This window comes from Anomalospiza imberbis, chromosome 3 (assembly GCF_031753505.1).
Source record: "Anomalospiza imberbis isolate Cuckoo-Finch-1a 21T00152 chromosome 3, ASM3175350v1, whole genome shotgun sequence".
NCBI classification, from domain to species: Eukaryota; Metazoa; Chordata; class Aves; order Passeriformes; family Viduidae; genus Anomalospiza; species Anomalospiza imberbis.
In genome coordinates, this window is record NC_089683.1 from 112,436,935 (window position 1) to 112,450,139 (window position 13,205).

Below are 13,205 nucleotides of genomic sequence, written 5' to 3' on the forward strand. Positions count from 1 at the left end.
CCGAGCCCGGCCGAACCGAACCGAGCCGAGCCGAGCCGAGCCCGGTCCGGCCGAGCCGGCGGGGCGGAGATGGCGGCGGCGGCGGCGGCGGCGGAGCTGCAGGCGAAGTACCAGAAGCTGGCCCAGGAGTACTCCAAGGTAGCGGGCTGCAGCGGCCGCTCCCGCGGGGCCCGCGTCCCGGCGCTGCGGCGCTGCTCTCCGCGGTCGCGCGGGGTGCCGGGGGCCCGGCGTGCCTCCTGCGGGGACGGGGCGGGGGCGCGGCGAGAGGCAGAGCGGCCCCGTCGGCGGGACGTCCTGGCGTGCACACGGTGCGCGGGGCGGCGACCCCGGCGGCGTTTGCTCTGCCCTTGCCCGCGGGCGGGCCGCGGTTCTGTGCGCTCGGCGGGGATCAGCGGCCGAGCCCTGGGCTCTGCGGCCGTGCAGCCCAGCCGTGCGAGCGAGCTCTGGCCGGCGGGGGCGGGAGCTCGGCGCTGTCCGTGGCGCTTGCGGTGTCTTGGAAGCGAGCAGGACGCTCGCTTCCACCTTTGCCTCCTGGCTGTCCCCCTTCTGCTGCCCTAGGCGACTTTGCGTCCTGTTTCTGGTGTGCCGCTTGACACGGGCTTTGCAAAGGTGAGGAGCCCGTAGTGGAGAATGCCTTTCCTTTCCAGGGTGCCTGAGATGACTTCTAAAGTAGTGGAGCCTTGCTTAGTACAGAGCCCTTCGTTCGTTCTTCTTCACTAAAAGGAAGAGGAGGCTTGGCCTTGAGTGGCAGAGTCCTTCAGCAGCCTTGCTTTGGTTTTGTGCAGCCCCACATCAGCGCCTGGCGCAAGGCCCCTGTCAGTGTTTGACACTCCCAGCTGACAGAGCCGTGTCTCTAAGAACTCTTCCCCTTGGAACTGTTATAAAAACACCATGTGTAGTATCTAAATCGTTTACAGATAGATACCCTTTTAATGCTTCCACAAGGTAGTTTTAAGAACATTTAATTTGCTTTGCAGCTTTACAGGTCACAGAATTCACGTGTCTTGTTTTATACAGAGGCTCTGTTCTTCCTTAGAGATCAGTAGTGGCTGAGGATGAGATAATGGAGGGGTTTTGGTGCTTGAATGAGCATTGGAAATGTGGACTTCTGACTATGGCTTCCAAAAGTTCCAGCTGCTGGATTCTTTCTTTTAGTATCATGGTGTCTAGAAGCTTTAGTTGAACTTCATCATGCACTTGTCAGCCCGTGGCATGTCCCTTCTCCTTTGCTGGAACTATTTTTTTTCATCTCACCCCATTTCTTGTGCAGTGCAGCTCGTTGTGGGCCTCCCCTTTGCAGAACCCCTCTTCTCTTTGTTGTTGGCCGCTTGTTGCGTGCAGGTGGAACTGGAGAGTAGCCCTGGAGTAGGGCTGCTCACTTCACGGTGCTCTGAAAGCCACGGAGAGAGGTGGACAGGAGTTTGACAGACTCAAGCAGTGCTGGGGGAAGTCCCTGCCAAAGGATTGCTTTTCCTCTTGGTTCACAGACCAGCCCAGAAGGAAGATGAGGAGGAGAAGAGACTCTGAAAACACACAAGTTGCAGGAGTTGTGGCTCTCTCATGAAGGAATAGTCAAAGCAGCTTGTGGCGGCCTGTGCGGGTCACACTTCAGCTGGGGTCTGTGGGTGCAGCAGGACTGAGCTGCTTCAGTCTCTGCACCTGACACGTTCCTGCAGTGGCACAAAGACAGGTGTGGGAAACTACTGCACTGCTCCTTCTTGCTAGGGAAGCCCTGTGCTTGGAAGTTTTTCTGTGGTGCTCTGGGAAGTTTCTTGTCTCGCCTTTGTGGTGCCTGAGCAGCACAGTGGGAATACTGCAGGGGAATCAGCTGTGCTTAGCAGTGACTTCTGACCTTTCAAACACACTCAGTCATCACACTGAAACAATGAGCCGCTGCTGTTTTACACTGAATCTTGCCTTTTATGCACCTGCCAGATACCTCTACAAACCCTTTTAATTTATATCTGCAACAGCTGGACTCACACAAGTCAAATGAATACAAACTGCCTCTGAAGAATCCAGGATTCAAGCAATTTTCAAGGAATGGGAAGATGGAGCTCTCAGTATCCTCATTGCTGCAGGGTAGAGGTACTCTGTGAGGTGACTGGGAAATAGATTTCTTGAGTATCACTTTTCACTGCAGTGATTTTTAGCTCAGATTTTGGGTACTGTATAAGTAAGGCCTAGAGGGCTTTTCCTTGTATGCTTTTTATGCCCCTCTGTGTCAGTCTGTTCTCTCTGGATCATCTGCTGCTACCGGTAATATGTAATTTTGTATTAAACTCCTCTTGAATTGATAAAGATTTTGACTTTGTGAGTCCTGCTTATCCTCCAGAACTGGTTATAAACAGTATTTGGAAGAAGAGGGGAGAGACAGAAATATCCCTGAATATGACCAAGAACTTCACTAGTCAAGGAAGAGGCTGCAGCCTTTCCATATTTGTTCCTAGTTCTTTAGATCTTAACTATAGTTAAGTAACTGGTCTTCAAGGGTATTTATGGAGTAAGAATCCTGTTCTATTTGACCAAAATGTACTTCTTGTTCCTTGGCAAGTCAGGATACGAATTGGATGCTTTTTTCAACCTGATAGACTGCTATCTCCCTGAGGAGAATACTTGAAAAAGCATTCACTCTTGGCATTCACTCTCCTGAGAGAATGTGATGCTTTCTGCACTTTCTCATGAATGGCTTTTATTCATTCTGTTGTCTTGCATAGTTACTGGCATCTCTTGTTTTTCAGCTTCGTGCTCAGAACCAAGTCCTGAAAAAAGGAGTTGTAGATGAGCAAGCAAACTCTGCCTCACTGAAGGTAATCTCTTAAAACTGCTTATGTCAGGTGTATACTAAGGTGTGACAAAATAAGTATAAAGGGGTACTTTTTACTAAAAAGTAACGTCAGTAAAATAATGAACGGGAAACTTGATTTCAGTAAAAGAATTTCTGTTTTGCAGCTGGCCTGTTGTTCTCTGTAAGTGCTGAGTTTGTAAAAGGGGAAGGTTGATTTGTGATGATTATAGAATTAAATAGCTACTTTGGCACGATCTGTGGTCAGCTCAAGGAAGTGAAATACATTTTTTTTTTTAGTTTAGAAATGATACTTTCTGTCTCTTCAGTGTTTAAGAACTGAAGCAATTTTCTAATTCGTTCTTGTTTTTAATGTGTAAAAATAAATGTGAAAATTTTAAAATATTTTTTTTTTTGTCACTCAGGAACAACTGAAGATGAAGGATCAGTCACTGAGGAAACTGCAACAAGAAATGGACAGCTTGACCTTTCGAAATCAGCAGCTTGCCAAGCGGGTGGAGCTACTTCAAGACGAACTTGCATTAAGTGAAGCTCGGGGCAAAAAGAACAAGGTATGTGCTGAAGGCACCGAAGACTGGCTTAGCAGATGTCTGCTCCTCACCTGTCAAAGCCTTTACCTGATCTTTAGCAGTAGGTATTTTGTGTCAAGGGTTGAGCTGAATGTTCTTGTCAGAACTTGTGTTATTTTACCTGATGTTAGTGAAAATACCCATAAAACAGGTATTGATATATATATATATATAATACATGCTGTGTAGTTCTGTATTCTTCTAGTCTGTCAGCTGACTGATGCTGAATTGCTGTCTTCTTTTCGGGATATTTATTAAGTGTTCAAATACCTGGGAAATACTTTGCAGCTCTGTGATTAGTCAGGTGCTATCCAGAAAGCTGATCACTCCTCATTTCCCATCCCCACCTCTTTGCTTTGTAATTTTGATTTTGGTAATTAACTCTTCAGCCAGTGATCATAGCTTTTCTATGTGGATCTTGTCAAATGCTTTGAAATCTAAATTTTTAGCTCGTATTCTTTGTGTTATTTCAGAATGGCAGAATGATTTCAACACTGTGATCTTTTTCTGCCGGAATGCTTGCTGACTAAACCTAGTGATGTCATGTTCTAAGACAACTGTGCCTTCTATTGGTAGCATCACAATTCCAGGAGTGGTGTGTGCTTGGTCTTCAGTAATTCTCAAGCATCTCTTGCTACTTTCCTCATGAGGAAACCCCTCTTAATTACTGCTGTCATTTCCTTTTGGTGCTGTCTTTTCTCAGTGTGCTGTAGTTGTCAAGACTGGCTTTAGAGAAATCAGTCCGTTGATTAGTCATATGATCATTTCCTTACTTTTCCCCTAAACTCTTGCCCATTTTTCTGCTGTCCAATTCCTTGACAAGCATAGTGCTTCTGACTGCATTATTCATGAACCACAACAGCTCATTCTTTCAAATGCAGTTTGACTCTTCTTTTGTTTCAAATTGTGTAAGTTACTGTTTTGCTAGCTGTGTTTGCAAATTTTGAAGGACATCAGCCTGTCTTTAGTAGCTTTGCAAACAGTTTCCACTGAGTTTCTTTCCTGTTCATCTGTCAAAATGCACAGCTTTAGTTACCTAATGTGTGTTAGAGTGCAATCCTTTTAGAAGGAGCAGAACATGTGCCCATATCTCAGGTGGAGTTCACAGGCTGGCATCAAATACAGAGGTGACTTATCTGCCCTGCATATCCCAAGTGCTTGAAGTTTGGTGTTGAGTTTAAATGCAAACAATCTCCTCTGTGTTTGGTGATGATAATACGTTTCTTCAGCAGTGTGGTGTGTGGGATTCACTGGTGGTCTGAGTCTTTTGGATTAAGTGAGTGGAAAATGAGGAGACAGGCAGAGGGGTATGTGTGGTTGATGGGCAGGGAAGACCCTGTGGTTTCCATGGCACCTTGTGCTACAGCCTGCTGAGAGCAGCCTGGCTTACACCTGGGCCCTTGCTGGGCACATATGTGCCTTACACACAGCTACCAAACCAACTGAGCCTGGGAATGGAGGGGTTTGGATTACTGACTGCATGGGATCATGCTGGATTCCAGTGAATTCAGATGGGCTGCTGCCCATCCAAGTGATTGATTCCCTGTGGGTGTGAATGGGGCCCTTGAGTGGAGGCTTTCCCAGGGCAGTGTTGTACCCCTGCAGGGTCACAGGGGTGTGAAGGAAAGTGTGCTGCCCTGAGGCTGGTGCTCTGTGCAGTGTTCACACCTTTTGATGTGTCAGTCAGTGTCAGCAGGACATCTGCTGGTGTGCCCCTTCTGGGAGTTACCTGTGGGAGCTGTTCTCACAAACCTGGGACGTGGGGATAACGAGTGCATTTTGTCTCTCCTAGAAAAGTGTAGAATCTTCATCTCAGCTGAGTCAAGAACAGAAAAGTGTCTTCAATGAAGATCTTCAGAAGAAAATAGAAGAAAATGAACGACTGCATATACTTGTGAGTGAAACTTTGTTTTGCCCTTATTTTTGGTTCAGAGACCTGGTGGTACAAACAAAGATATGGAAAGTGAAGTGCTGTCTGAAAACTGGGGGGTTTAGAAGCATAGTTGTATGCAGAGCAGTAGATTAGATTGGATTGTTTATAAAGAGGTTCACTAGGCAAATAAAGTATTTTGACTTTGGATTCTTAAAATAGTGTGTGGACTCACATAATATGTGTTTTCTCATTTAGGCTTTTAACTTTTGGTAACAGCTGCCCTACTGAAAATAGCCTGGTACTGAAAGGAAATTTTTTACTAGTTCATTAACTGTTTCAGAATTGTTTTAAAGTTTAAAATATTTTCTGCAAGTTGCCATAATTAAGTCAGGAATTACTTCACCGAAGTGGAATGCATTTCACTTTAGAAAAATTAAGAAAAACCTTTTGGCTCAAGTTCAGTTTTTCATGTGTTTGCTATTAGTCAGCAATTTATTTAAAAAATGCTTATCACTACAAAACTTCATTTTTATTGAAGTACTTTGTTCCTGAGTTCTTTTCTCTGTAAATAAAATGAAATTTCTATTTGTCTGAGAACTGGTAATTGCTGTTAGCCTGATCTCCCTAATGAAATTGGAGTAACTTAAAGGACTGGATTCAATAGTAAAGTGAAGCTTTTTTTTAAAGAGCTTTGCTTTTCTTCCTGTAGTTCTTTGAAGCAGATGAGCAGCACAAACGTTTAGAAGCAGAGCTGAGGAGCAGACTGGAGGTTTTGGAAACAGATGCTGCCCAGCACCAAGCTGTGGTGGACAGCCTAACGAAGAAATACACAGAGACCATAGAAAAGCTGCAGAATGATAAAGCCAAACTAGAAGTAAGGAGTTTTTCCTCTTGCTTGCAAGTTTGAAACGTTTTGAAATGCAATGTCTTGCTGTGTCAGCACTTACATTGTGAGATTGTCTTCTTGCATAAAGATCAAGTCTCAGACACTAGAAAGAGAAGCTAAGGACTGTAGGCTTCGAACTGAAGAATGGTAAGTGTCTTTATTTCATTGGTGTAAAGAAATAATTGCTGTGAAACGTTAACTGGATTATTTGTTAAGAATAATACTTTTTAAAAAAGGGGTTTAATTAAAAGACTTTGATAAAACTCAGATTATATTATAATGAAGACAAATGTGAGCAGTGCAGGTCAAGCCCCTTTTTCCTTTGCTATGTATAGAACTAGGCAATGCCACAATTTCTGCTTTCAGTAAGAGCAGTTTTGTCTCCAAGCCTTTTCAATAGCAGTAATGTTGATGAAAGTTTGAAGAATTTATTTGTAATGCAAAACCATAGAAAGTAAAAACTTGTATGAAACAAAGATATACGAGTTTGTAAAAACTGCTTCTAAGAAAAAAGTTTGAGTAACATATGCAGAGAGAACTGACTGAAAAGAGTTTCAAAAATCCCTCTCCACTGCAAAAGCTTCTTGAACAATTGTTTTTGCTTCAGGTATAATGTTCTCAGTTAGAATATTTGAAAGTTTTTATCAGATAATTATATTGTTAGTTTTGGAATATTTTCATTGTCTTGAAGACAAGTTGTAGAAGTTGAGGACTGTGGCCCAAATCAAATTAGGGTGCATTTCTCTGAAGTTCATTAAGCTGCATTTTTTTACACGATACGTATGCAGTTTAGATCTTTAATGTAATGGATAAGCTGTATAGTGAATGATCAGATGCACAGTTCCTTCTTTCACATGGTAGCCCTCAAGTGTGTATTTTAATTATGTTGATAGATGTGAAGATACTTGAATCCAGTAACTCCACTAATACAAGTCAGGCCTTCACTAAAAATGACTTGAAGAAGAGGAGGAAAGCTGTGTTTGACTGCTATTGCTTTTTTTTTTGAGGTTTTTTTTTTAAGAACTGTAGTTTTAATCTGCTACTAATCAGTTCAGGCTTTGTCTATCATGTTCCATGGTGACTGGGTAATTGATGTAATTATAAGTTGTCCCTACTATTTTAAATTATACTGTATTAAGTTTGTAAGAGTAATAAAGCCTGACACTTCTTTTTAAACACTGAAATCACTGTCTGTTGAACACATGGCAGGATGTGTCCCTGAGAATACTGCCCTTCTGTTCTCCCTGCTTTGTCAGGGGAAGGGATTCATTTGCCTCTGACACCCACACTTTACTCAGAAAAGCCAGAGGATATGGGACTTGACAGCCTGCATGCTTTGAAAATTAAAGGGCAGAATGTAAGGCAAAACATGTCAAACCACTTGTTTGTCATTCCTCTAAGTCTGAAAAGGAAATACCAGTACATTTGCAGTTTGCCTTGGAGTTCATTTTCTGTCATGCTCAGTGCTCCTGCAGTACCTGCTGTACAGTTCCTATGCAATTTTGGAGCTGCTCTCCTAGAAAAATATTTGTTAATGTGCATGAGCTACCTATTGGCCAGTTTCTTCTTATCTTCCTTGTCTATTTTGGATTATTTTTCTTTGTTAGAGTTGATAAGTTTCTGTGTATCAAATATTGTAAGAAAGGAGAAAAACCTGTCACTTTGACACCTTCCCCCCACCACCCTCCACTATATGTGCAGGAGTTCTAGATGTCAAACGGGAAGCAAAACAGTGAAGAATTTGGGGACCTAAGTTGGGTAAGGTGTGGAATTTGGTCTGAATCAATTATGGAGTGTTCTTTGTAGATATATGTATATAACGATGGAATATATTACTGTTCATCTCAGCAATCCTATTCTCATTATATAAGTAATCTTAATTACTTAGGTTCACATGTACATACACAGTCAAATGCAAGTGAAGAAAATTTAGAGAAAAATCACTTGAGGATGCATCAGAAACATAATTGTCAAGTCTTGTCAGATCAGGCAGTATCATAGCAGTGTTTAAATACGGGTTTTGAAAAGCCTTTGAGGTATCTCAAATAGTGATGTGACATAGTTAATTTAATTACTGACAACTCATTACCTACTTATTGGAATACTGCATTGGATGCATAGTAACTAATTTGGAGGCCCTTTTACCTTCCCATCCAAGTTCTAGTAGAAAAAAATGCCTTCATATAGTTTATATAATGGTTGCACTATAAGAAAATAAGGTGAATTTTAACTCTGAAGTAAATGGAGCTTCTCAAGAATGGAATTTAGGATTTACAAGTTTATGGTAACTTTCACTGCTTTTGTTAGGGATTAGGTTTCTATGTTGTGTTAAATATGAGATAAAGGAGGACAAATGACTCCCACTGTATTATTTCTATCCAAATTCTAGAAGGAGACAGATAGCTATGCACTCAAGGGATGCCTATAGTGAGATGTGGTGTTGGTGATACAGATGAAATTTTAAAGGTTTACAATGTGTGTGTGTGTGTGGTTTTTCGTTTGTCTCTTTGTTATTTAGCCAGCAACAGCTAAAGAATCTTCAAGCAGCTTTGGGCAGTAGACTGGAAGAATCTCTAAGCATAATTAATGAAAAAGTACCTTTTAATGACACAAGTACGTATTGCCTTGGCCTGGGTATCTTGTTTGATATTTTTTTTTTTTGGGTATCCATCTGGAGGGAGTACTCCTTATGAATTAAAATGTCTTAGCTGTAAGAAATGTTGGACATCTGGACAGACACTTGGAGGTAACTGTAGTAAGTATTTCTGATACTTGTCATGGTCTTCTTCAGTAATTCTAAAATACCAAGTTTTTATATGTATAATGAAAATTGAAACTTTTGAAGGCTTTTTAGTGATTTGCCACTTGTCTTGCTCAGTGTTGACAGGCTATTGTAAACGAAGAGGGAACACTGTCAGTTTTATGGCTGCTTCATAAAGATTGGTTACTCATCTCAAAGAGAATTATTTTTGGCAGGGTATATTCAAGAGGTGCAGTAAGTTAAGTTGGTGGAGAACTGGTGGCTGCAGAGATATTGTATCATTAATGGTCTGAGGTTATTACTAGTGGGGAATTTGTCAGGGAATTTGGGGGATTTGATCAGAAAACACGGAGTAGTTCTTACCTGAAGGCTGTCTTAGACTCGTTTGTCCCTTCATGGGGAAAAAAAGCCCTTTGGACCTGGGGACTTTGACCTGAAGCAATGTTTTTGTGCTTCCTTTCCAACTGCTGTTAGATCAGCTGAAGTGCAGAGGATCCCCTGGAGATAGGAGTGCCCAGCCTTCGCATGGCTTTGGTACAAGCATGGGTTAGTATGTGCTGGGTCAGTGCTGTGCAGTGTGTGCTTTCCCAAACAGCTGAACACAAGGGTGGACAGGCACTGCCTGGACTCTTCTGGACCTTTCAAGGCCAGGATGACCTAGAATAGTGAAAAAGCTGAAGGTAGTGAAGAAGGAGCAGAGAAGTGAAAACAGGCTTTTGAATTTCTTCTATATTTCATTGGTGGCTTTTTGCATTTTTCATTCGGTTTAAAACCTGCTGACAACGTTTCAAGTAGCTTTAGGTTCTCTGAAAGCTGATCTGGCAGGTGCTGCAGGGGGGAGTGTTCCAAGCTCTCCACTGGTTTGCCAGTCCAGTGAGTCTTGGCTTAGGAACACCAGATCATCATCTCTTTAGGAAATGTTGACTCCCATACAGCACGTTGGTATCCTTTTCACTTCTCTCACTTTGCCTGGCATCTGCTGCCTATTTCTACTTCTCTGGCTTCTTTAGCTTGCTTTTTTTTAGGTGGTTATCATTGTAGCAAGAACTTTGCTAAAATAATTTATCTGCTTACTCAGCTGCCATAGCATAATGCCTTTGCTTGTGTAGTAGAAAACACTGCAAACAGAGAACATCTCTTTAGTGATAGATCAATGAAACTCAGATGTTTGTTTGCTGTGGATTCCAGCTGTCTTCCTGTAGACCCTGTAGCTGGCTTCAAGTGTAACTAGCAGCTAATTTCAGTAACAATCAAATGACTGCTAAGCATGATTTCCAGAGCAGAAAAAGTTTTCTGAAGCATTTAGTTAGAAGTAGGATTCAATCATTTTGGACGGGGTTATTTTCCTCTAAAGGTAACTACCTCTTTCCATGTGTTAATAGCCAAATGTGAATGACACAAAAGGACCAGGAAACTGTAAATCTCTTTTGTGAGCAAATTTTAAACTAATCTGGTTATTGTTCAACTGAATTGAGAATGGATGTGACCCCTTTTAAATCTCTAAGACTTTGTAAGCTGTTCTCTAGGCACAAATAGCCCTCTTCCCCTCTAATTGTGGCTGCTTGTAACTGAATAATCATTCTAGTTACTTCATGACTAGAGAAGAATGCTGAAATACATGGAGAGTACATCTTAGTCTAAATTATCAACATATTAAGTGTATACAGGAGCTTTAAAAAACAGAAACCTTTCAAAAATATATTAGTCTTGGCCCCTCCTTGGAATGTAATTGAAATTTGAAGATAATCTTGAATTCTTTAGGTGTGTTTTGTTTTAAAAGATTTTTTCAGTCTTGTTTGTGATGAATATTGTTCTTTGGGCAAGAGGAGTCTGCTCTTATCTTTCAAATTCATGGTCTTCAGATGATTAAATTTGACTTAGAATCTGAGGCAAGTATTGAACTGCTTTCCCTTCCACTTAATCACAGAAACCCTTAAGTGAGGATATTTAGGCCTACTTTATTGGAGTCAATTGTTGTATCTCTTTAGTTAATATTGCTTACATAACCTGTAATATTCCTGCACTGAATTTTCTTTTTTAAATCAGTGTTTAGCAAAAAGTGTCTCTCCCCCACAGTTTAACAAGTGCACATAACTCAATTTTTGTCCTGTAGGATCTGCTCGATACAATGCTCTGAATGTACCATTGCACAACAGGAGGAATCAGGTAAGTGCTTCTTGTGGTTTCATGTGACTCTGTGCAACTTTCTACACAGATGCTGAAATAAAACCAGTCATTTTAGTACCTCAAATGGCAGAAGACAGCCTGTCTTACTACTGTCATGATATTTTGAGGGCACTTCTGCTCACAGAGCCTCTGCACTTTTTTCAAGAATTTGTGTATTTTGTTATGTCAAAGAGTCTTATTAAAGTTATATGAAATATTCTTTTATTGGGTCAACCTTCAGTAAGCTAGAAGTTGGAGCATTTCATTTTTAAAGCTGATTAAAACTACAGTTCAGAGGCCTTTTGTTGGAAAAAGGTAGGTTTGGTATCCTAAATTCCTTTTCCCTCAAACTGAGCTTCTTCAGTCACATCCCTTGAGCTCCAGAGAATGTATGCATTTGTAAACTGCACACTAGTGTGTGCACTAAAATGCTGTATTAGTTAGCATTACTTGTCACCAGTCACAACCTTTTCAGGGAATAAATCATGTCACTTTGAGATCTCTGCATGGTTCATTTACAGTTTGTGGGATACTTCTTGCCAAAGCACCTCTTACTTTACAGAATTCTTTTTTACAGAATAACTCTTATATATTGAAACATTTTTAGGAAACAGGTCCTGTTCACTACCATAATTTAATGAGATTCCTTGTGAATGTTGTGTATTCATTATTCAAAAATGAGCATTGGTTTTCTGTGAATGACTGAATATTTTAAGGGTTTTTACAACAGCAAATCAGAAACATGTATGCAGTCAAAATTTTCCTATGTTGCTACCACTGAGGATGGACTCTACAGCACTGTGGGGTTTTTCTGTTTCCTTGTGTGTCTCAGGTCTTCAAGTTAGTGCATTCAGATGCTTTCTCCATTCTCCAGAAGTGCCTATAAAGAGTCCTTTTTCCTAATAATGTCTGCTGTAAGAACAGGTGACCTGTTGTTCAGATTTGTTATGGAAATAGCCTTAAATTTCAGGTTGCTGCTGCCGAGTTCCAAGAAAAATCTGAATAGCTGCATGGAGACTCTCTCCTTTTGCTATTTTCTGCCAGCACTATGTCAGGCAGCCTCATGTTTCAAGATCTGCAGTCTTGAAAATATTCCAGGACATATTTTTATGACTGGCTTTGCCAGTGGAGGCAAAATGTTGGTGTATTAGTACAGGCTGTGGTGTAAAGGACAGCAAAACAGTAATAGTGTCTGTTTCCCTTCCTTGCATGGCTAATTAACATACACAAGCTGAGTATAAGGACTGCTTTAATTACTTGCCACCATCCCAGATCCATAAGCAAGACTGACCTGATTTAACAGTCCACTGAAGCATTAAGAGTATGTCTCTGAAGGATAAGTTATTCTTGGCTGAAATGTCACTATAACATTATTCTCTTCCCATAAATCCCAACAGAGAATAGCTTTCTTCTCTCTTGAATTTATGTTCCATTCTGGATTAATTTCTTTGATACCTTTCTGCTGTACTAAAGCCACAGAACAGCCTTACTCAGGAGCAGCAGCTCAGTTCTGTCCAGGAGAATAAGAACTGAGTGTTCTTGGTTAGAGAAGCAGACACCTTTCATTCTGGGAGAAAACTGAGGTTTTCTTGCAACCTGGTGTTGAGCTGTTGTCAGCAATTAGTCTGTTGTTCTTTGGAAATTTCAGACATGGTTTCTGTAATTGTGCTGACCTCTCAGTGTTTTTGTGGCTTGCAAGTTTGAAAAAATGCAGCAGAGGCAAACCATCACCAGTTGTGTGAAACAAAAAGATACTTTGTTGTCAAAGAACAACATGCCCTTCTGAGTGGCATTGTAGTTTATGAATAAAAATTGAGTTAAAAGTAGTTGCTGTTATGTATTTTAGGCTGAAGTAATAACAAGAAAGAAATTGCTGATAATGATTTTTTGTTTCCAAACAGGTTTTTTTTTCATATTTAAATAGATCCATGTCAAATACAATCATTTCATAACTGTCTTTACAGCTGAAGCTGCGAGACCTTGCTGGCCAGGCCATGGCTTTTGTCCAGGAACTTGTAACAGCTCTCCTGAACTTCCACACATACACTGAGCAGAAGGTACAGATCTTCCCCATTGATTCTGCGACAGACACAATATCACCCTTGAATCAGAAGGTAAACTTTACACTCTTCAGCTACAAATCT

At 41.2% G+C, this 13,205-nt stretch overlaps 1 protein-coding gene across 2 annotated transcripts in view; it reads left to right on the top strand.

The window, feature by feature from the left end:
- Positions 1-13,205, top strand: part of PPP1R21 (protein phosphatase 1 regulatory subunit 21) — a 31,597-nt gene continuing 18,392 nt past the window's right edge. The window contains exons 1-9 of one of the 2 annotated variants that reach the window (XM_068186538.1): positions 1-138; positions 2,742-2,810; positions 3,211-3,357; positions 5,168-5,269; positions 5,958-6,122; positions 6,223-6,281; positions 8,653-8,747; positions 11,009-11,061; positions 13,026-13,175. In XM_068186538.1, coding sequence (XP_068042639.1) covers positions 70-138; positions 2,742-2,810; positions 3,211-3,357; positions 5,168-5,269; positions 5,958-6,122; positions 6,223-6,281; positions 8,653-8,747; positions 11,009-11,061; positions 13,026-13,175 — 909 coding nt within the window. In that variant the 5' untranslated portion in view covers positions 1-69. Of the gene's footprint in view, positions 139-1,703; positions 2,089-2,741; positions 2,811-3,210; positions 3,358-5,167; positions 5,270-5,957; positions 6,123-6,222; positions 6,282-8,652; positions 8,748-11,008; positions 11,062-13,025; positions 13,176-13,205 lie in introns of those variants that run through there. The other variant, XM_068186537.1, reaches the window with a different exon arrangement.